The sequence below is a fragment of the Gobio gobio genome (genome assembly GCF_949357685.1).
Source record: "Gobio gobio genome assembly, chromosome: 19".
Lineage (NCBI taxonomy): Eukaryota > Metazoa > Chordata > Actinopteri > Cypriniformes > Gobionidae > Gobio > Gobio gobio.
The window spans coordinates 10,962,628-10,984,800 of NC_137112.1; the positions used below are offsets into that span (position 1 = coordinate 10,962,628).

Consider the following 22,173-nt stretch of genomic DNA (forward strand, 5'->3'; position numbering starts at 1 on the left):
GTTTCTTGCTCAAAATCCTTAGTTCATCTCTCAAAAGTAAATATCTGTGTCAATGAACATGTCAGTGCCATCAGAATGACAAGGCCTTGTGTCATTGTGTATGAATAAGACAGTCAAATTGCTTAGTCATGTTGTCAATATAACTGTACTCTGGAGGGATGTTCTGATGAAAATATGGCAAAGATTTTGATGACAATTATTGTAAATTGTAGGTTACACCTTAGTGTATGTGGGAGTTTGAATGCAAGAGACTGGACAAGATTCACATTTATGCTTTTACTGTTTGTACTGTAATTTGTTGATAGACCATGTCATTGCGATACAGAAAGGAAAAGACAGCACTGCATAGCACAAAGAGAGAAAAAAACAGAAAAACAAAAGTAGAAATGTGAACGTCTAATGGAAATGTATAGAAATATGCTTGACATTTTATGACAACTTGTTCAACCATTTTGCATGTAAAGACTTATGCTATGAACTAATGCCTAAATGTTGTGGGGACGAGACTATTGAACTGAGAACCATTATAATACATTTTGATCAACATGACATAAGCAACTGATAATGTAGGAAACAGCAGAGAATTGTACATAATCATTTGCATGGATGCACACAAGCATTTGCAACTTGTTCAAAGAAATGCGAAACTGCTTTTTTGATGTGCACAAGTGACACAATGATGTGAAGATTGAACAGGTAGTTTTGAGAATTTCAATTCTGATCTGAGAAATGTACCAAAGCGACTGAGAAAAACTGTAATCTACAGAGTTTCAAAGAAGCTTCACGGTAATTAACTGCAAATTTCTATTATGAATATAATATTATTCTATATTGTTATAATGAATATATTCTCTACAAAAGACAACAGTTATTCGAAAGTTATTCAGCTCAATTTAGTTCAATGCTGATTCAGTGTAAAAACAAATACAACAATTGTTTGTCCTCATTTACTCACCCTCAAGTTGTTCTAAACTTGTATGATTTTCTTTCTTCTGTTGGACACAAAAGAGAAGATATTCTGAAGAATGTTGTTTTCCATAGGCTATATAGGGAGGTCAATGTCAATGTCAAACATCAGCTGTTTGATTACAGACATTATTCAGAATATCTTCTTTTGTGTTTGGAACAACTTGAGGGTGAGTAAATGATGGCAGAATTGTCATTTTTGGGTGAACTATCCCTTTAACTAACGTCCAACATTACGCTTTGTCCCATTCTTCTGACCGACCGGTGGCGCTGCAGCGCAAAATTGTCCTTAATCATGTTAAAACCGGAAGGAAGCAGATTTCAAAATACAAACCTCTCAGAGAAAATGGCGGAAGTCGTGGAGCTGCATAAACTCAAGGTAAGAGACTAGTACAAAGGAGTGTTTAACTTTCTAATTGGTGTTTAGATATGACCGTAACAGTAAGCTGTGCTAAGTTGAATTATGATGGTTATGTAATAATATATTTAACGTTTCAGTGTTCATACAGCACTTCTGTTTCTTGAAATCCTATGAGCTGTCTAGAGACACAGCGTTTTGACTCTGGGTACCTGTTCACCTAAACAGCATTTCTTAAGACCTTTCTAAAAATGCGACTTTTACTTTGTTCCCTCGCCATTCAGATATTACAATATACTCTTGCAGTGGTTTATTAACTTGACAAAATACAAAAATAAAACCAACAGCACACGTTCTTCTCCCTACCCGTGCCTGTCCATCTGAAAAGTGAGTTGTAACTTAGGCATCATAGTATTAAAACAAGTTAGCTGTTTGCTTAAACGACTTTATTTGTCCATCATAGTTCACCAGCATCTAGTTTAACTGCTTTCCTAAACCGCATTTTGGGGTGTAACGTTAATGGTATGAAAATCTAGCGCTTCTTGCTTAAACAAAGTGTTGGCCATTAACTTATATGTATGTACATATCGCCACCTAAAATAGTTTACTGAGATAAGCTCGTTTGAACTTGACACCGCCTACTGAATCACGAGCAAATATATAAGGATTACTTGTTTTAACATCATAGTTGAGATTTTTTATGTATTGGTCTTTCACTTTTTTTAATTAATAAATTTCAGTCTTAAATTAAAAGACCCCGTGAGATAAAAATCTGTCCCTCTGTCTGTCCGTCCGTCTGTCTTTCTGGCCGTGTGTCTGGCTTTCTGTCTCTCTCTGTCTGTCTGTTTAGTTTTTTTTTTGTCCGTCCGTCTGTCTTTCTGGCCTGCCGTCTGTCTGTCTGTCTTTCTGTCTCTGTCTTTTTTTCTGGCCGTCTGTCTGTCTGTTTTTTTTGTCCGTCTGTCTTTCTAGCCGTCTATCTGTCCGTCTGTCTTTCTGGCCATCTATCTGTCTTTCTGTGTCTGTCTTTCTGTCCGCCCGTCTTTCTTTCTTTCTGTCTGTCATTCTTTCTGTCTGTCTGTCTGTATCTCTCTGTCATTCTTTCTAGAAATGTCAAATTCCATTCAGTTTAGTTTAACTCATCTTTTTAGAAGTTTCTGTCTGACCGTCTGCCTGTCTTTTTTCTTTCTTTCTGTCTGTCTTTATCTTTGTCATTCTTTTGTTCTAGAAATGTCATATTGCGTTCAGTTCAGTTTGTCAGGACTCATCTATATAGAAGTAGCTCTTCTATATCTTTTTATAGACTGACAAAGCATTGGTTCTGACACAGTCGATGTGTTCTTTGTGGTTGATAAGGTCACTCCAGTCATTAAAAATGATCTAATCTCCTCAGTTGGCCGAGCTGAAGCTAGAATGTACTGCTCGAGGGCTGGATGCCAAAGGAAATAAAAGCGATCTGATTGCCCGTCTGCAGGCTTACCTGGAAGAGCATGGTAGGTGTTGTCTCATCATGGTCCATTTCTATAACAGATTTGATTACAATTATAAATTGTGCGATTATAATTCAATTATAAATGTCTCATATCAAAGTTTATTGCTTGCCCCTATTATTAATTTACTTCTTTTTCTGCTGATAGATGTGAATGTAAATCATACAGGGCGTTTACAGCAGTACACTCATAGAAAACATGAAAGAATTTGAATGTTTTACTTCTCTCACAATGAGAGGGGCTCTGATGGCGATGGAATGCAAAGTGGTGTTAGGACTTAATGTATGAATGAATCACAACCCACCATGCACCAAATTGGATAGTTGATATGCGTGACCTACCACGGTTTATTTTCACCTGCAAGTGTCAGATTGGCCGTGGTGATATCAAACACTGGTTATAATGGCTATAAACGTTTAACATTTAAAATGTGTGTTGTTTTTTGTTTGTTTTTTTTATATAGAAGAAGTGAATGAAGAGGAAGTTCTGGGAGTGTTTGGTGATGGTGACGGGGACGGTGAGGGTGAGGCTGATGGTGAGGGTGAGGTAAGATATCCTGGATGTGATGCGTTTCCATTGTATGCATACCGTATGCACGTAGTTTCAGGGCAAAAGCTTAAATAGATGCACACTGAATTTACCAGCTCCAGTCTTATTTTATTTAAAAGGAATACATTGTGTGTGTTTGCACTTTGAAGTCCTCGACCAGTTTACACTTGGTATTAAGATCTGTCTTGGCTGATTGATCACAGGTGGCCATGAATGGATTTCGAGGGGAGGGTCTCTTATTTCATGACAGTGTGTTGTTAAATCACGTTAGGGCTGGACCTGAATATTCAAATATTAGTTCGGTGGGTTGATATTTGATTTTCATTTGAATATTTCTTTTTCTTTTTCCTCACAAATCTGGCATCCCCTCGCACTTGAATATGTTTACACTATAAAATCCACGAATGAGAATGAGATCTGACTCCTGCTGCTAGTTTGTGCTGAGAGTCTCGGTCGGCTCACGCAGTGCATTCAGTTTTTAACATTCAGTAGTTAATCTGTTTTCTAACTGAACTAAATGATTTTTTATTACTATAAAATATCAAAACGACGGTGGGGGTGGAGCCGCGGTGGGCAAGTGTTGTTACCGGTGTTATGCCTGAACACTAACACCGACTATCTTCGAAGCTCAAAAAATGGTATTCGGACCAACCCTAAAATCACATATGGAACAAAGCATGACAAAAGCGCACAGTTTTCCATGTAGGGTTTCAGTGCCTCACTAGGTATGATTACATGCACAAATTTTCATCAGTCAGACTCAGAACTTTAAAGAGCACCTATCATGGCATTTAAAATGTTCCAAATATTGTTTTAGAAGTCCCCAATAACAGTTTTGCATGCATGCAATGACAAAAAAGACTTTAGTTTTCTTATAATATGCATTTATTTTTACCTGTTTTGACAGCGATTCTAAAATGATTCCTTTAGTGATTCACTTTTCAAAACCCAGCCTTTACGTGACGCTAATCTGCGGTGATTGGTCAGATGACCCAGTCAGTTGTGATTGGTATAGTCTGTGCAGATATTTTCGGAAACGGAACGCCCATCAAAGTCTTATAATGACAGTAATTTGTTAATATGTGTCAGGAGTTATGAATATGAAAACCGCGTCGGTACTGTTTGATTGTAATATGAGCCTCAGCTGATCTCATTCATAAAAAAACTCCTCACGAAGACTCGCGACAAATCAACATCCCTCAGGGCTTTTAGTTAAAAAGTGTGCAGATGAGGAGACATATTGATAGATTCTCATATGTCTGTGTCAAATTTCTAAACAGAGGAGTATTTTTTTATTCAATACTTCCTCAAAATGGGCAGAAATAGCCTAATCATGAGCGATCGAGTCTCTTATGTGTTGTTTTCAATTCATACTGGCAGCCGGAGGGCGCTCTGTGCACATGTAATCCATATATGGTACAGACAGACGAAGAAGATACCATGTGCCATAATAAAAGTCCATAATAAAAGCTTCCTGAGATCGCGAAACATACATTTGACGACTAATAATAAACACTCAATCGCGACGATGTATGGTTTGTCTTCAAGCCACTTAGTCTTCAAATGCTCATCCTTGGGCAGATGGAAAAAAGTTTGCTTTTGAGTCGCACTTCAGAACACAGCGTCTCGTGGCCATGATGTTTTCTAGTTTTCACTGGCGTCTTGGAGCGCAATAAGTGGGCGTATCGTATTCAAATAACTTGACAAGTTGACGTCATCTAGTCAGAGAAAAAGCTTCGGTCTTCTAACGATTCTTAAAAATGACTCAGAGTCGACTCTTACTTTTGAAAGAAAATAACTATATATACGGTGCACTGTCATATTTCAAGCTATCACAGGATGTTTTTGTTCACTTAGATCTATGTTACACACTACATGAAAGGTAAATTTCAAAATTCCATGATAGGTGCTCTTTAAGACTTTATCTGCAATCCGTACTTACTTTGATAGAACGATAATGATTTATCCGTGCACATCGTATTTGTATTAATTTTATTATTTCATAGTAACATGAGATCCGACCAATCGCAAACAACAAACATCCAACCATCTAATTAATTCCCCAGGACAATATCAAGTCCCGCCCTACTTTTTTTCTGGTTCAAGAAGCCGTTTGACTCGGATATACACTGATCAGGTAACATTATGACCACCTTCCTTTGTGTTGGTCCCCCTTTTGCTGCCAAAACAGCCCTGACCCGTAGAGGCATGGACTCCACTAGACCCTTGAAAGTATGCTGTGGTATCTGGCACCATGATGTTAGCAGCAGATCCTTTAAGTCCTGTAAGTTGAAAGGTGAGGCCTCCGTGGATTGGACTTGTTTGTTCAGCACATCCCACAGATGCTCGATTGGATTGAGATCTGGGGAATTTGGAGACCAAGTCAACACCTCAATCTTATTGTTGTGCTCCTCAAACTATTCCTGACCCATTTTTGCTCTGTGGCAGGCGCATTATCTGCTGAAAGAGCCACAGCCAACAGGGAATACCATTTCAATGAAAGGATGTACATGGTCTGCAACAATGCTTAGGTAGGTGGTTTGTGTCAAAGTAACATCCACATGGATGGCAGGACCCAAGGTTTCCCAGCAGAACATTGCCCAAAGCATCACACTGCCTCCGTCGGCTTGCCTTCTTCCCATAGTGCATCCTGGTGCCATGAGTTCCCCAGGTGAGCGACGCACCCGGCCGTCCACGTGATGTAAAAGAAAACAAGATTTATCAGACCAGGCCACCTTCTTCTTTTGCACCGTGGTTCAGTTCTGATGCTCAAGTGTCCGCTGTTGGTGCTTTCGGCGGTGGACAGGGGTCAGCATGGGCACCCTGACTGGTCTGCAGCTATGTAGCCCCATACGCCACAAACTGTGATGCACTGTGTATTCTGACACCTTTCTATCAGAACCAGCCTTAACTTCTTGAACAATTTGAGCTCCAGTAGCTCGTCTGTTTGATCAGACCACACGGGCCAGCCTTCGCTCCCCACGTGCATCAATGAGCCTTGGCCGCCCATGACCCTGTCGCCGGTTCACCACTGTTCCTTCCTTGGAGCACTTTTGATAGATACTGACCACTGCTGACCGGGAACACCCCACAAGAGCTGCAGTTTTGGAGATGCTCTGACCCAGTCGTCTAGCCATCACAATTTGGCCCTTGTCAAACTCGCTCAAATCCTTGCGCTTACCCAAGTTTCCTGTTCTGTGTACATCACAATAGGGAAGAATGACAATCGCAACTTCCGTTTCATGCCAACTTTAAAGTAATCATGTGGTTTTGGTCTCAAGTTCTTTTTCACAGCTTATTGCCCTTAATAACATACGTTTTTAATATCAGCCACATCCCATTCTTTTTTCCATTCATGAATCCTCCTTTGTTGTTCCAACGTGGCTATATTTACTTATGGCGCCGCGGTACACACTTTATATATGTCTCCGAGATATATTGTCATATCGCCCAGCCCTAGTTTACTTGATAAACATCACACATCTAGTTTTATTTAAGCATAACAGAGGGCAGTGGATGATTTACAGGTGAGTAGGTGGTTCTTTTATGTCCAGGAAGCATCAAAATAAATCAAAGTTTACACTAATATAGTGTGGTCACGTGCATCTATGAGTGTCTCTTTTTGTTTTTCATTAATCGGATGCTAAAATGTTTTGGGCCCGTCAGATCAGCTGAGATGGGTTTTAATACACAAGTGTTTCCAGACGAGACAAACAGTCACGACACAACAGTCATAACATACTTCACATGTGTTTTAGGAGTCCTTTACCAAAGAAGAGAGCGCTGACCAGAAGGAAGAGCTTAGTCCACCTGAAACGTATGTAGTTGTTGTTTTTTATTACATTTCCAATTAAAGACATATTCCTTAATGCATCAGACACAACATTTGTGTCAGGCTGATTTTTTTGATTAATCACTTAAACACTTAACTGTGGGATACACCAGACGCGACTTGCGCAAATAAATCGCGCTATTCGTGCGTAGTTGGACGCTTGAACATTTTGAGATTACTCGCTTCATTCACGCGTGCAATTCACTTCACAACAGACGTGAATTTGCGTCATGGGTGGGGCTTCTACTTCTGCTCCAGTCTCTTCCTCTGAATTAGCACATAAACTCGCCAGCGGGAAAGTATTTATAAAATACAGCGAATAAGCTCTGTGTGTGGGTGTATATAAATATAATATAATTATATAATATAATTGATATAATATGATATAATTAATATAATATAATTTAATATAATATAATATAGCTCAAATTGAATAAAGAGCACTTTTTACAACTTACCAGATTGTCTGACCTCTTTACTCACTTTCTTCCAAGCGAGATCCTTAGTATTCCTGTTTCTATAATAATACGAAGATGTATCGTACAGCTGTGGGTATCCACATACAGCAACAATGATTTTGTCCTCCATTGTTGTTCGGATTTCTGCCTCTGCTCGTAATCACTTCACTGCTAGCTCCTGATTGGTTAACGCGGCACGAATATCTGCCAAAGTTCAGATTTTTCAATTTGCGCCTGAAACACTTAATTTGCGCAAATTGCGCCACAGAATGTCTATTCACGTCTTTGCATTGACATGTTAATCACTCACGCTTAACACTTCATTCGCGTCTGGTGTGAACCAACCCTAAAACCAAATGCACAGATCCAATATATTGATTTAAATGAACGTCCGCTATTCTCTCAACTGTTTACCTACTCACCAAGTCAGGCATTTTGACACCCATAGTGTGTGTCTGATGCAGGAGAACTGAGTGCTGCACTCTGACAGACAGCTTTCTGTGTGCACGCTTCAGGTGTGAAAACTCCTCCCTTTAAAGGGTTAATTCACCCAAAAATCCTCAACGGTCATGTCGTTCCAAACTAGTAAACCTTCGTAAGCAAGCTCTGTCGCGAGATATACGTCATAAAAGCCGACCAATCAGGTTGTGACTGCATCCCCATGCCTTTGGTTCGGTAACTTTAGGTTTGCTGTTAAAAATGTTTTTTGGTCCGGACCAAACGAACCAAAGGAACCGAACTACAAGTGTGAACGCACCCTTAATCAACACTTTCATGGCCCAGAAAGGTAGTAAAAACATTGTTAAAATAGTCCATGGGACTCCATTGGTTCAATCTTAATTTTATGAAGCGACAAGAATGGTTTTGTGCTTTATTCAACAATTTCTTCTTGCCTGTGCCAGTCTCCTACATAATTTTCTTTCTAAATACAATTAAGCACTTTCAAGCTCTACGTCAGAACGGCAGCTCACCATTGGCTAGCTCCTGCGTCAGCATCGCATGCATGTGTCGTGGTGCTCACGTGAACGGCGCCAGCCAATGGTGAGTCCGCATTCTGAAGGAGAACTTGGAAGCGCTGGACTATTTAGTCCATCAACAGTGTAGGAGACTTACACAATTGAGAAAAAGATTGTTGAATAAAGTTGTTATTTTTTGTTTGTGTTTTGCGCACAAAAAGTATTCTTGACGCTTCATAAAATTAAGGTTGAGCCACTGGAGTCACAGTAACTATTTGTCTACAATATCTTTACTACCTTCCTGGGCCTTGAAAGTGTTAATTAAATTGTTGTCTATGGAGGGGTTAGAGAGCTCTCGGATTTCATCAAAAATATCTTAATTTGTGTTCCGAAGATGAACAAAAGTCTTACGGGTTTGGGGTGAGGGTGAACGACATGAGGGGGAGGAATTCATGATAATTTTTATTTTTAGGTGAACAAACCCTTTAATTGTTTTATTTGTCCCTAAAGGGTTTTCCTCCTTGTTTGTTGCTGCCATATATTGAAGTTTCTGTAATCTGTAGTTCTTTAAAACAATAGAAAGCAGTAGTCCTAAAGTACTATAGTTTCTCCGTTAGCACCATAGTACTTTTTTGAAAGAGCAACTTTTAGTTTTGTCTGATGCTTAACACATTTTGGGGAAAATGTTTTGTTTATTGTGCTCATGATTTTAGGGTGGCTGAGAAAAAACTGGTCAAGATGAGCCCTCCTTCTACAGTTGGTGAGGTAATGATCTAATGGATCTTTTATATATTGAAAGATTGTGTTTTTTCAGTCATCTTTAGTCAGATGTATTTACATTGTGACACTGCCTCAGAATGCAATCGACTCTCTCTGTGCCTGCACAATTGTGAACCAAATGGTCCATTCAGACGTCTCCCAGACTGAACTTTGGGTTAAGAGATTTCAAACTTGTAATTCTTTCGTTTCTTTAGTTTATTTGAACTCTTCAACTATTTAAATGATATAGTTTCAGAATTATTAATCATTCATGAATATACATGAAGTTTTATTTTGAGAACCATTTCTACTGGTTTAAAAAAGTGATTTTGTTTATGAACTGGTAGGCATGGGCCAGTATGACATTTTGATGGTATGATAACCTTAAGCAAATATATCACGTTATTGCGATTTACAGCTTTAAAATGTGTTATTTTAAAATGTATAAAAGGTAAAAAACATTTTTCCATTGAACACTATTATTTTTAAGCTACATATAGATTATTTGGAACATTAACTGGACAGGCTTACTTCTGGTTCTTTACATTATTGTCATGAGGCAATTTATGTTGAATTCTCTCTTGTTTAAACTATTACAATTTTGTTCATTGCAGAGGCTTCAGAAGAGAGCGGAGCGCTTCAATGTTCCACCGACTGTGGACACCAAAAAGGCAGCACGAGCAGCAAGGTTTGCCTGTTTTAGGGAGGGGAGAAATGTCTTTAAAAGAGGGTCAAAACGGAAGAATTATGAATTTCTTTTGTTTGAACAATTACTTTGTGCTGTGATAATACGTGCTATTGTGGCTTCTATTTCTTCCATACGCTTTACATTTTATCTTGTAGCAATATGTTAAAAATGCTTTCACACACTTGTGTATTTGAATGGGAAAAGACCGAAATCTACATAACCATTTGTCGAAACTAACTTGTATAGTTAAGGAGTTTTTTGACATAATTTGTGAATTTGTCTGTTCATGCGCAAGAAGTCGTGATATACTTTTCATATACTCGCCGACGCCGATTTGTACTCTCATTTGACACTTGGCACCAAATCCTGCGCCATCTTCCTGTCTGTCATGTAATCGGTGAAATCTGACTCCTGCTGCGACTCTGCAGCCTGTGCTGTATATGGAGCAGTGCAGACACTTTAGACAGTTTATAAGTGTAGCATCTGTTGTTTAACTGATCTTAATAGGTTTATATTTCTGTAAATAAGAAAAGCAATGTGACTGTAAGGGCGGTGCTGCGGTGGTAGTTATGTAAAGAAGTAATGTAACGGTCATCACAAAGATACACTATATTGCCAAATGTTTTGGGACGCCTGCCTTTACATGCACATTTTACAACTGGAATGGCATCCCATTCTTCATCCGTAGGGTGTAATATGGAGTTGGCCCACCCTTTGCAGCTATAACAGCTTCAACTCTTCTGGGAAGGCTTTCCATAAGGTTTAGGAGTGTGTTTATGGAAATTTTTGACCATTCTTCTAGAAGCGCATTTGTGAGTCAGGCACTGATGTTGGACGAGAAGGCCTGGCTCGCAGTCTCCGCTCTAATTCATCCCAAAGTTGTTCTATCGGGTTGAGATCAGGACTCTGTGCAGGCCAGTCAAGTTCCTCCTCACCAAACTCGCTGATCCATGTCTTTATGGACCTTGCTTTCTGCACTGGTGTTGAAACAGGAAGGTGCCATTCCCAAACTGTTCCCACAAAATTGGGAGCATGAAATTGTCCAAAATGTCTTGGTATGCTGAAGCATTAAGAGTTCCTTTTACTGGAACTAAGAGGCCAAGCGCACACCCTGAAATACAACCCCACACCATAATCCCCCCTCCACCAAACTTTACACTTGGCACAATGCAGTCAGGCAAGTACCGTTCTCCTGGCAACCGCCAAACCCAAACTCGTCCATGGGATTGCCAGACAGAGAAGCGTGATTGGTCTCTCCAGAGAACACGTCTCCACTGCAGTCCAGTGACGGCATCGAGCGCTTTGCATTGCACTTGATATAAAGGTGCCGACTTCTGCGCTCTGTGACCCTTAGCATGCGCTGACCCCGCTCTGTTTTTTTTGTTATTTATTTTTTTAATGTGGCCTACAACTTCGTGGCTGAGATGCTGTTGTTCCCATTTGCTTCCACTGTTACAACACCACTAACAGTTGGCCGTGGAATATTTAGTAGTGAGGAAATTTCACGAATGGACTTATTGCACAGGTGGCAACCTATCACGGTACCACGCTTGAGTTCACTGAGCTCCTGAGAGCGACCCATTCTTTCACAAATGTTTGTAGAAGCGTCTGCATGCCTAGTGCTTGATTTTATACACCTGTGGCCGTGGAAGTGATTGGATCACCTGAATTCAATGATTTGGAGGGGTGTCCCAATACTTTTGGCAATATAGTGTTGATGTACAAACCTGTGTAATTGTGGTGTTTGTTTTGAAGAATCCATAAATCTTAATTATTCTTCTTGTTTTATTAGGTTTGGGTTGCCAGCACCTGAATCTTCCAAAGGTGAGTTGACGTGCACCTCAAAAGTTTTCCCAAGAGGCCTTGTGCTACATTTCAGTTTTTTAATACGGCTGCTATTGTTTTTTTATGAGGTTATGCAAGTTTTGTTTTGTTAAAATGTGATGCCGTTACCATAGTAAAGACCATGATTAGTATATGTGCAACATATTGTCTTTTTCTTTCACACATTAATTGTCCATTTTTATTTACAATATTTTATCATTTCTTAAAAATAAGTAAAAAGACATAACATTCAAACAACCAATTCTCGTTTTCTTTGCGATTCATCAGTGCTGTCAGTTGTTTGACCTTTGGTCTGATAAACTAATGTTCAAATCGGTTAATTTGAATTGTTTTAAATAAAATATTTAAATGTATTACTTAATTTTCTCAAGTAACACTTATATATAATTTTAATGCTAATACTTGTCTTTTGTTAATTCCTTCCTGAAGTTTTTTATTTATTTTTTATTTTTTTACATTTATTACGATTCATTTATGAAGCATTAAAACTGATAATGAGTAAAGGCAATTTATTCACTGTCTTAATTGTAAAGTTATTAAATGTATTAAACAATAAAACAGACTCCCAGACTAAAGTAAGACTTTATGTCAGTAATTTGCAGTCAGACATCAGTGCTTGCACTGTGTTTGTGTTCAGCAGGTGAGGGCAGAGCAGTTAAGCGTTGTTCTCTCTTTCTTCAAATTTAAGGCTGAATGTTCAATGGTTAATTAATGAAAATGTATTGGATTTGCCCACCCACTAATGTTGTTTTGTTTGTTTGTGTTTAGGAACTTCAGCGAAAATAAGTGTAAGTAATTTGCTTGCAAATTTGGAGGGAACTTTGAAATTAGAATGTAGAATAACTGACTTCTGCAAAATCACTTTTAAACCTGCCAACTCTCTTTTAGGTTGACGTTGAGGTATTAAAGAAGAGAGCTGAACGTTTTGGCATGAATGTCTCCTCAGTTTCTAAAAAGGTAACTCTTTTTTCATATTTCTTAAACATCTTGGTCACAAATGACAAGTAATATGCCCAATAAAGCTAAAATATTTTGAAAGCAAAATGAGAGAACCACTGGTCTTTTCTCTTCCTCTGCCTCTTTACTGTGAATTAACATTTGAAGAGTTCAGATGCAAAAGCCTCTAAGTCCGTCTGATGGTTTTCTTTAAAATTAGCATTTTTGTGAGGCTTCTATGTATAGGTTTCTACCTAAGTACCGGTACTTCTGAATGGGCTGAGGCTGGGATTTAGTGTGTTTGAAGTGGAAGTATTTCATGAACGTATACTATATGCGGAGAGCATTCCCTCAGTATCATTATCTCATTTTTGACCGAAGTGGCTTTTGCATCTGAACTCTTCCATTTTATCTCTGGGTTTTTTTTATTTTATGGATATTTAGTAAATGAACCTAAATGAGAAATGTACCAACGATATCAGCCTAAATGCTGCAGTGCTGCAAGGGCATGGTGGTAATTACAGCCCAGTCACATGTGAAACTCAACAAAAAAAAAATCACCACCAGGTGGCAAAAAGGAACCGTTTGCACCATTAATCAGGGCTGGAATTGTGACATTTTAATTTGCCAGTGACTTTCAAACAATGAAATGACTGATAATATTAATTTTATAGAATTTATTAGAATATAACACACAATCCTGACTAATTATTTATAGAAATGCGCAAGGTTCTAGCTATTTGTTTACTGTAAAGGTCCACCTGGGACAGGGCCAACTGACCAATCAGAGTAGAGTAGACCAATCACAACAGACTGAGCCATCTGACCAATCAGAGCAGATTCAACCAATCACAACAGAAAATGACTTTTTTTCCACCTTGGTTAAATCTAAACCTTATTAGTGTTGTCACGATATTGGAATTTCCAACCTTGATACGATACCTTGAAAAATATCGATATTCAATAGGGTCATTTTGTTGGGCAGTAGTTTGCACAGCACAAGGAATCTTGATTTCAAACTTTGAGGTGAATCTACAAAAGAAGACACAGGCAAGTACACAGGCAGCTTTGGGTGTGAGAGTGAAACCTATGTAAATGTGTAAAATGATGTGCAATATCCCTGCTGAAAATGAAGAGAAAATAAAAAAAAAACTCAAAATGAATTGAGTTCCCAGGAAGAACAGAGTAGAATCTCTGCATTCTTATCTAATGTTAGGATCATTCTGAAAGTAATACAATCTTTACGCTGTTCATCACTTGAAATTATCACTTTTAAAGCCTTTCATAACAGAAGTACTTCATACAGACTAGTGTCTTGCACAGCTGTTGTGGATGTTTTGTTATGGTACATTTTGTGTTTTACAGGTCGAGGATGATGAAAAGCTTAAGAAGAGGAAGGAGAGATTTGGCATTGTCACAAGTGCAGCCTCCGCTGGAGCCGAGGATTCAGAGGTACGAGTTCTGCTGGAGAAGCACTTCTGATCACGAGAAAGCAGAAAGTCCTATTAAAGGATTAGTTCACTTCAAATTGAAAATTTCCTGATAATTTACTCACCCCCATCTCATCCAAGATGTTCATGTCTTTCTTTCTTCGGTTGAAAATAATTAAGTTTTTTTTTTTTTGTTGAGGAAAACATTCCAGGATTTTTCTCCACATAATTAATTTAATTGTCAATGCCGTTTCAAAGGAAGGGCTTCAGAGGCTCTGCACAATCCCTGATGAGGAATAGGGTCTTATCTAGCCAAACCATCGGCTATTTCCTTTAAAAAAAAGAAACATTTATATACTGCTTAATAGGGCTGGGCGATAAAACGATAACGATATGTATCGCGATAATCGATATCAATAAAAAATGCATTCGATAAAATGTTCACTTTTTTTTTCTTCATCGGAAGAAACCACAGGTTGTGAAGCATGAACAAAGGCGCTCGCTCTCTGGTAACCAAGCAACAAAGGGAGTGACAGGCTAACTCCACAAACTTGTTTTACCAGCCTTGTTTATACTTTCGTATTTCGCGTGCCTCGTTCGTTTGGGGACGTGTTTATACTCAACATGCTTGCTGTTGTGCTATTCTTGACTTTGGCTGAATCCGAAATCGCCCCCTAAACCCTCAATCACTGTTCCCTACTTGAATCCACGAGCACAGTTCGCTTGAAGGAGCGAATGAAAACAAGTGAGCGCTCTGTGTACATCGGCTGTACACTCGTTATTGCGGTGCAAAGTGGGATAGAATGAGTGCACTCAATAACGTCCACTATCGTTTTGGACACCACTACAAATGGCTGTCCCCTCAAATCACAGCCTATTTAAGGGTATAGGGAGCGATTTCGGATTAAGCCTTTGAAACTACATGAAGAAGTACTCTGCATCAGTGCCTTATGACAAAGCATCGAAACGGTAACAGTTGCAAAGAAATAACGTATATATTTACGTATAATATTTTTCTCCTGGTCCTTATTTTTAATAAGTCATAAAAAAATCAATAATTATCGATATCGACCGACTTTGGTGTTCTGCTGCTTCACGACTAACTAAAACAGAAATACAAAGTTATAAAAACTATATAGATGTTTTTAAAAACAAACAAAAAAGTGAATTGAGATCTCTTTCGTATTATTTTTAATGAACAAAAAAAACAAAATGTCAGTTCAAGTGACAGTCGGTTATGTAATACTTAAATGCTTAATGTATTACAATTTAACTAAACTCATTAGATTTTAGGAGACTAAATCTACTGTAGATTTAGTCGACTAAAATCGTATGATATTATTTAGTCGACTAAAACTAGACTAAAACTAAAAACAATTCAGGTGACTAAAATATGACTAAAACTAAATGGCATTTTAGTCAAAAGACTATGACTAAAACTAAATCAAAATATGCTGTCAAAATTAACACTGGTGCAGAGCCTCTGAAGCCCTTCCTTTGAAACTGCATTGATTTGAACCTTCAACCCGTTGGTTGCCATTGAAAACAATTATGTGGAGAAATCTTGGAATGGTTCTACATGACTCGTACATTTCATTTGTACAGAGAATCTGGCCACTCTCCATTGACAAGCGTTAACTTCCTTGAAGGCGGGAACTCTGTTGAAGTTTAAAACTATTGGATCTGCCCAGAGCCACTCTGGATCTGCCATAACCAATCGCTAACGTTTGGTCGTGACGTATGTCATCTCAAACTAGCGCACGACATCAACGTCATCGTTCTCAGCCACTCTCTCTGTTTGCTGATTGGACCGTTTAAAATTTGACTGGAGAAAACCAGAGAATATACCGCAATCCCAGACGGAGCACTGAAGGAAAATGAAAATTGAGCGGAAGTACGTAGGAGGGCGGAGCCATGCTAAGTTCTAATTTCGGTTTCTGAAAGTTTTTTTTTCGAGTATGGGTCTGCGTGACGTCAACAAAGGTGGAATTTCTCCCGGAAGGGCGCGCGCGCACGCTTCAACCAGAGCGAGAGGGCTAAAGCAGCACGCCCAACAACGCACTTTGCTCGGCTTTAGGGAAGTCGTTGGCTACGCTGCACAGGTCACATGACTTCACGAAATCAACAATGTCACCAAAAAAATTTGTTTTTGGTTTTCTGGGCAAGACAACCCGGTTCAGAATGGCAGGTGTAAAAAATGGCAGGTGTAAAAGCGTCATCTAAAAAAAAAAAAAAAAGCCTCAGGTTCGTTTTTTTATTTTGACGCGGCGCGTTAAAAACTGTCCGACCAACGAGATCTGTGCTTTTGTTCACGTGGCGGGAGCTGCTGAAGTGACAGTAAAACACGACTTGGTGGCGCTCAAGCACAAAACAGTCTTGCAGAGCACACATTGATACGACGAAGAAGTAGTAAGTAGACGAAGAAGAAGATGAGCTGCTAATGCTGCTTGCCAGTTAGCAAAAAGTGTGTGAATGGTTTTGGCCATTGACATAATATATCTGTGGTTTGGCAAGCATGTAAATACTGTCTCTCTTCTTCTTCTGTGTGACAAGCGAGTGTCAGAAGCGTAAAGTGCCGCAGCACCACCTTGTGTACCGGGAGTGATATCTATTGAATTTGCACGCTCACTCTGCGCATCGCCATTGAAAATCGCTTGGGTGTGACCACTCAAGACGCGCCGAAAAACGCTGGCGATAAGCGCACGCGATATTCGTCCCGGTGTGTACAGGCCTTAATGCTCAAAGATGGAGCGGTCCCAACAATAAAGGTTCACGGTCATGCGCTGTAACCGCAGGCGGTGAGTAAAACTGCTTCAAATGTCTGTCTGTGTAAACCAGTGTTGTAGTCGAGTCACCAACTGTCGAGTCTCGAGTCCCAGTGTTCCGAGTCCAAGTCCGAGTCATCAAAGAAGAGTCCGAGTCGAGTCCAAGTCGAGTCACCATTACCTGAGTTCGAGTTCGAGTCCGAGTCGAGTCCCGTGTTCGAGAATACAGAAAAAATACAGAACATTTTTTAATATTGTGATATATTATTACAATTTACAATATTTGGTTTTCAATTTATTATACTTTAAATTATCATTTATTTCTGTGATGCAAAGCAGAACTGTTTCCAACACTCATAATAAATCAGAATATTAGAATGATTTCTGAAGGATCATGTGACACTGAAGACTGGAGTAATGATCCTGAAAATTCTGCTTTGCATCACAGAAATAAATTATTTAAAGTATAATAAATTGAAAACCAAATATTTTAAATTGTAATAATATATCACAATATTACATTTTTTTTTTCCCCTGTATTTTTGATCAAATAAATCCAGGCTTGATGAGCAGAAGAAATTTCTTTCAAAAACATTACAAATAGTAATGTGTCCAAACTTTTGGCCTGTAGTGTATGTCATGTCGGCAAATATATTTGAAATGTTGTTTATTGCTGCTTCCATAGACACCATTGTGTATTTTACAAACTATAAATGTATTGTTTTGCTATAAATGATATGTATTTAAATATCTGAAATCTAAAATAAACATAAGGGGGATTAAGCGCTGAGCGCGTCCGTCTTTGGCTCAGCGCCAGACATTGCAGAAAGCACAGTTTGAATCTGGCAGTTATTGTCACGTCACTGTACATTCGCTTCACTGTACATCGTCGACGTCTGATGCCAAATAGGCAGACATCGCCCAGCTTCCTCTGTTTATTATCATATATGCATTAGGCAATAATAGTTTTTTTAAAGCTAATGTTAGGCAATGGAAAGCATTTTACTTACTTTTCTGGGTGCATCCGTGACAGATGTCTGTTAAAGTTTGAAGTTGTCCCAGTCTTTTCCTCAATTGTGCGATAACACAACATTTAGCGCTGCTCTTTTCAGCATTAGATGCAAAATCCGTGTAGGCGAACTTCACGAGAAATGTCAACATTTAGCCCGCGAATAATGCACAAGAATGCGGCGTAAAGTGAGTGACGTCAGTCAGTGAGTGTGTTGTCAAGCAAGGAGAGCGAGCGGTAGCAGTGTCTGTGAGGGGAAAAATAGATCACGGCCGGTCTTGGGAGCCCGAAACAGGAAAAGAATCAAATTTTGATAACCTATTTAGTCAGAAACAAGGTAATTAATTTGATGAATGCTCAAGTGCGATTTTATATATCCTCGAGACTCGAGTCCAAGTACGAGTCATCAGTCCGCGAGTCCAAGTCGAGTCACGAGTCCAGAGAACGGAGTCTCGAGTCCAGAGAATAAGGACTCGAGTACTCCATCACTGGTGTAAACATGATCACGTATATTTCATTATAAATGGAGCATGCGATGTGCACTTCCCACATGTACACATTTTAAAACGGGCAAATAAAGAAAATTACGATGACATGATGAAAGTAGAAATGAGTAATTTACACAAGCTGCTAAGTAAATATATACAGTTACAGTACATGCCACATAGAGACTGCTGTAGTCGTTGTTGCAGCTCCTGTTCAATTTCAGCCTCCGGATCAGATTCTGGATCATATATGTGTGTCTGAATCTAATGGCCATGGTTTATTTAGGACAATGCTTGTTTTTCCACGTTTTCTAAGGATGTCACGTCTTTCACAGACGCTCTCAACGCAATAGCTGCGCGCGCTTCTGACTTTTTAGCTCTCCCCACACGATACGCCTCCAGCCGATCGGTTTTATTCAGAAAGACTCGGTACAAAGTATCTTTCTTTAATAAATATGATAAAACTAAAGACTTTTCAGAGATATGAAGGGTGCAATACTACTCTAGGTACTCGAGATTGACATAAACTGTGTGACACCCCCCCCCCCCCCCCCCTTTAATTTCTTTTCAACTGAAGAAAGACATGAACATCTTGGATGAGATGGAGGTGAGTAAATTATCAGGATTTTCATTTTGAAGCGAACCAATCCTTTAATATTTGTGAATTTCCTACGAATCGGTGTCAAGGGTTTATTGAACTGTAGGATTGGTTGTTGATTGGGTTGAGGTAGACCTAAAATCTCCCGTTTCTCACTATGGAACCTTTCTCCTCACCCTCCACCCTTTCTTTCTCTTTCAGGCAAAGAAGCGAAAACGTGCCGAGCGGTTTGGAAATGTATAGACAAATGGATCTGACCCTTATTTTTTACTTTTTTTAAATGAAGAGTTCTTTGAGGTTGATTTTGTGATACACGTTTAATCCCTGTAGTGCCATGCTTTGTTTTTTTCTGCTATTTACATTAAAAGTTACCCGTTCCATACTAGAATCTCTTTATGTGCTTGATTGGGGATTTGCATTGTTTGCCATAGGTGTGTGAGGTCTAAAGCTATTAATATGCAACAATACATGGAATATGATATTCTGTATCAATGCAACACACACACAAATTTGGTAACACTTTATTTTATAGTGTCCTTGTTACATGTACTTACCTTACTAATAACAGTATTATGCATACATGCAACTAAACCCTCAACCTAACCCTATAGTTAAGTACGTTCTTAATTAATATTACTCAGTACTTAAATATATAATTACACTGTAACAATGACAACTTAAAATAAATGTAGTGCCACATCTGCACACAATGTTCGTTGATAAACTGAAATGACCGTTACTTGTACAAAACAAATGAGAGAGCATGTTACACACTTTTTTTGAGTGGCTTTTTCAAGGGGCAAACTTCAAGTGAAGTGAAGTATTTATCCGCTCATTTTTGTATTCCTTACCTACATGCCATAAATTGGACACTTGGGTTTAGGAGGACAACGAGGCGAGTTGAGCCAGTTTTTTAAGTAAGGGCATGACAGTAATGTCTCTAACTAAAATGCATACTGGTAATTTTCAGGATGTTGTGCATCCCTGGAAATGATACTCTGGATATAAAATACTCTTTAAAATATGCTACTTTAAAATATCACTTTCCAAATAAAAGTGGTCTCCTTGCCCAGATGAGGGGTAAGTTGAGCCACATGGGGGTATTTCACTATGTTGAGGTAAAACAATATTTACACCTCTCATATGCTGTTTTAAAACGAGAAAAATTTAGGTAACACTTTGATTTTCCACTTTAGACAATGTACTAACAATAAGTAACTGCAACTGCATGTCAACTAGCTCTCATTAGAGCATTAGTAGACTGTCTGCTTAATATCTGCTAACACTTAATTGTGATGCTCCTCAACAGACATTCTACTGACTATAGTATGTCAACTTCTTCTATTAACCCGATCTCTAACCTAACAGGCTACCAATAGTTGAGTTAGTTGCCGTGTAGTTTGCAAAGTTACTCATAGCCAGTAGAGTCTCTAAAGTGGACCATCAAAGTAATTCAATACAAAATGGCCTATTTAACAAAAATGAAAGTTCAAATTGAAGCACAGTGCAATTAGTCTCACAGAAACGGGCTGCTATTCAACATCCCACTTGTCAATGCTGCTGCAGGTTAATAAAGTTTACAACTTCAAGGGCCATTTTAAGTTCAAAATGATCCAAACCAACTGTAATTCTCCTTGGGTAACTTCTTGAGGTCTTCATCACTCTCTTTAACTGTGAATGTGTGCTTACCATCCGCTGATCTCCCATGACTTTGCCTCAGAAACTTTGCACTGATGTCAGCGCCCTCGCCAATCCAATGTAATTGTTTTGTTTGTTTGTTTTTTTTACATGCAAACTTCACACGTTCATAAGCATCATCGTCATCACTCAGATCATCTTATCAACTGTCCATGTTGTCATTGTTGAATATTTATCACATTCTTCTAAGCTCTTGGTTTTGATTTGCTTTTGACCCTTTCAGAGGTTTTTAACTCCATCTTTATTTCCTCTCATTGTGTGCCACCAACGTTTCTGCTGTGTTGGCCATATTTTTACTTTATTTACTGTTGTTAATTTTTTATCGTGAATTAGTTTGTTGTGTTGTAAGCTATAGCAGCCTGTTGGGAAGTTTAGTTTTTTTTTTTCTTTCTCTGTTCTGTCTCTTTTTCTTGACCAGAAGAAGCGGAAGTGCTCGTCTGTGGCATAATAAAAGCGCCGCTGCTGTCAATTGTTATTAGCAATCTCTCCAGCGGCGTTGTTCCACTCCAACGGCTTTCAGCCCCACCCTACTTTAATACTACAGTAACTTGAATAAATCTTTAATACATTAGCTCATCCATGAATATGATTTCTGCCCAATGGATTCTTTTCCACCGGCTGTAGGGGTGAAGACGACAACTCCCAAGATTCCTCGCTTAAGCTTGGCGTCATCAAGGAAAAAGACGACCTCTAGAGGAGAAAAACTACATAGTGTGCCTTTATTTCAGTTCAGAATATCTCACATTGGCATCTCTGCCGACCTCTTATGGAAAAGCAATGATATAACATATTTCATGACTCTTGCCTCTAGATGGCCTTATAGCTCTATATGGAGCAAATGAGCTGTTCCGCTGGGTCCTAAAGTAAGTTATGCAGTTATCTTTTCAGTAGGCATTCAGATACAATATAAAGTCATTTTTTGATAGTTTATTTTCAATTTTTGTCTTTTTTTAGTTTTTTTTCTATGTATACTCATTCCTAAGCGGGTCATATTGACTTGCGAGAGACTTAATAGGTTTCCTTTTTTTAAAGCTGCAGTCCGTAACTGTTTCCGCTCTAGCGGTTAATCAACAGAACTGCATGCGTCCTGCGTAAGAACATGTTTATGTCTATGGTGAGTAATGCAGGGACTGTGCTCCTCCGCAGCGGTTCCTACCAGACCGCTCTGAAATAGTCCCAATACAAACACTTATTATAAGCGTACCATAATGATTCAGGGTAAGACAAAAACAGGGTTTGAAAAATGGATTCTTGTTGTACATTCTCATTATATAATTTTTGTAAATCTTGAACACAAAAAAAAGTCACTGACAGCAGCTTTAAAGGGATAGTTCACCCAAAAATGAAAATGTTA

At 38.8% G+C, this 22,173-nt stretch overlaps 1 protein-coding gene across 2 annotated transcripts; it reads left to right on the plus strand.

Annotated features, from left to right (window-relative positions):
• Window positions 1-1,286: 1,286 nt before the first annotated feature.
• Window positions 1,287-21,286, plus strand: sarnp (SAP domain containing ribonucleoprotein). 2 transcript variants are annotated; one of them, XM_079843750.1, is made up of 11 exons: window positions 1,287-1,345; window positions 2,715-2,814; window positions 3,275-3,357; window positions 7,119-7,177; window positions 9,320-9,371; window positions 9,980-10,053; window positions 11,846-11,877; window positions 12,667-12,686; window positions 12,787-12,855; window positions 14,200-14,286; window positions 19,323-21,286. In XM_079843750.1, exons 1-11 carry the CDS (start codon window positions 1,313-1,315, stop codon window positions 19,362-19,364), a joined length of 651 nt encoding a protein of 216 aa, XP_079699876.1. In that variant the 5' UTR covers window positions 1,287-1,312; the 3' UTR covers window positions 19,365-21,286. The 2 variants fall into 2 exon arrangements, with proteins under 2 accessions (XP_079699876.1, XP_079699877.1); XM_079843751.1 differs by having other exon boundaries at window positions 3,278-3,357; window positions 19,323-19,842.
• Window positions 21,287-22,173: the final 887 nt, after the last annotated feature.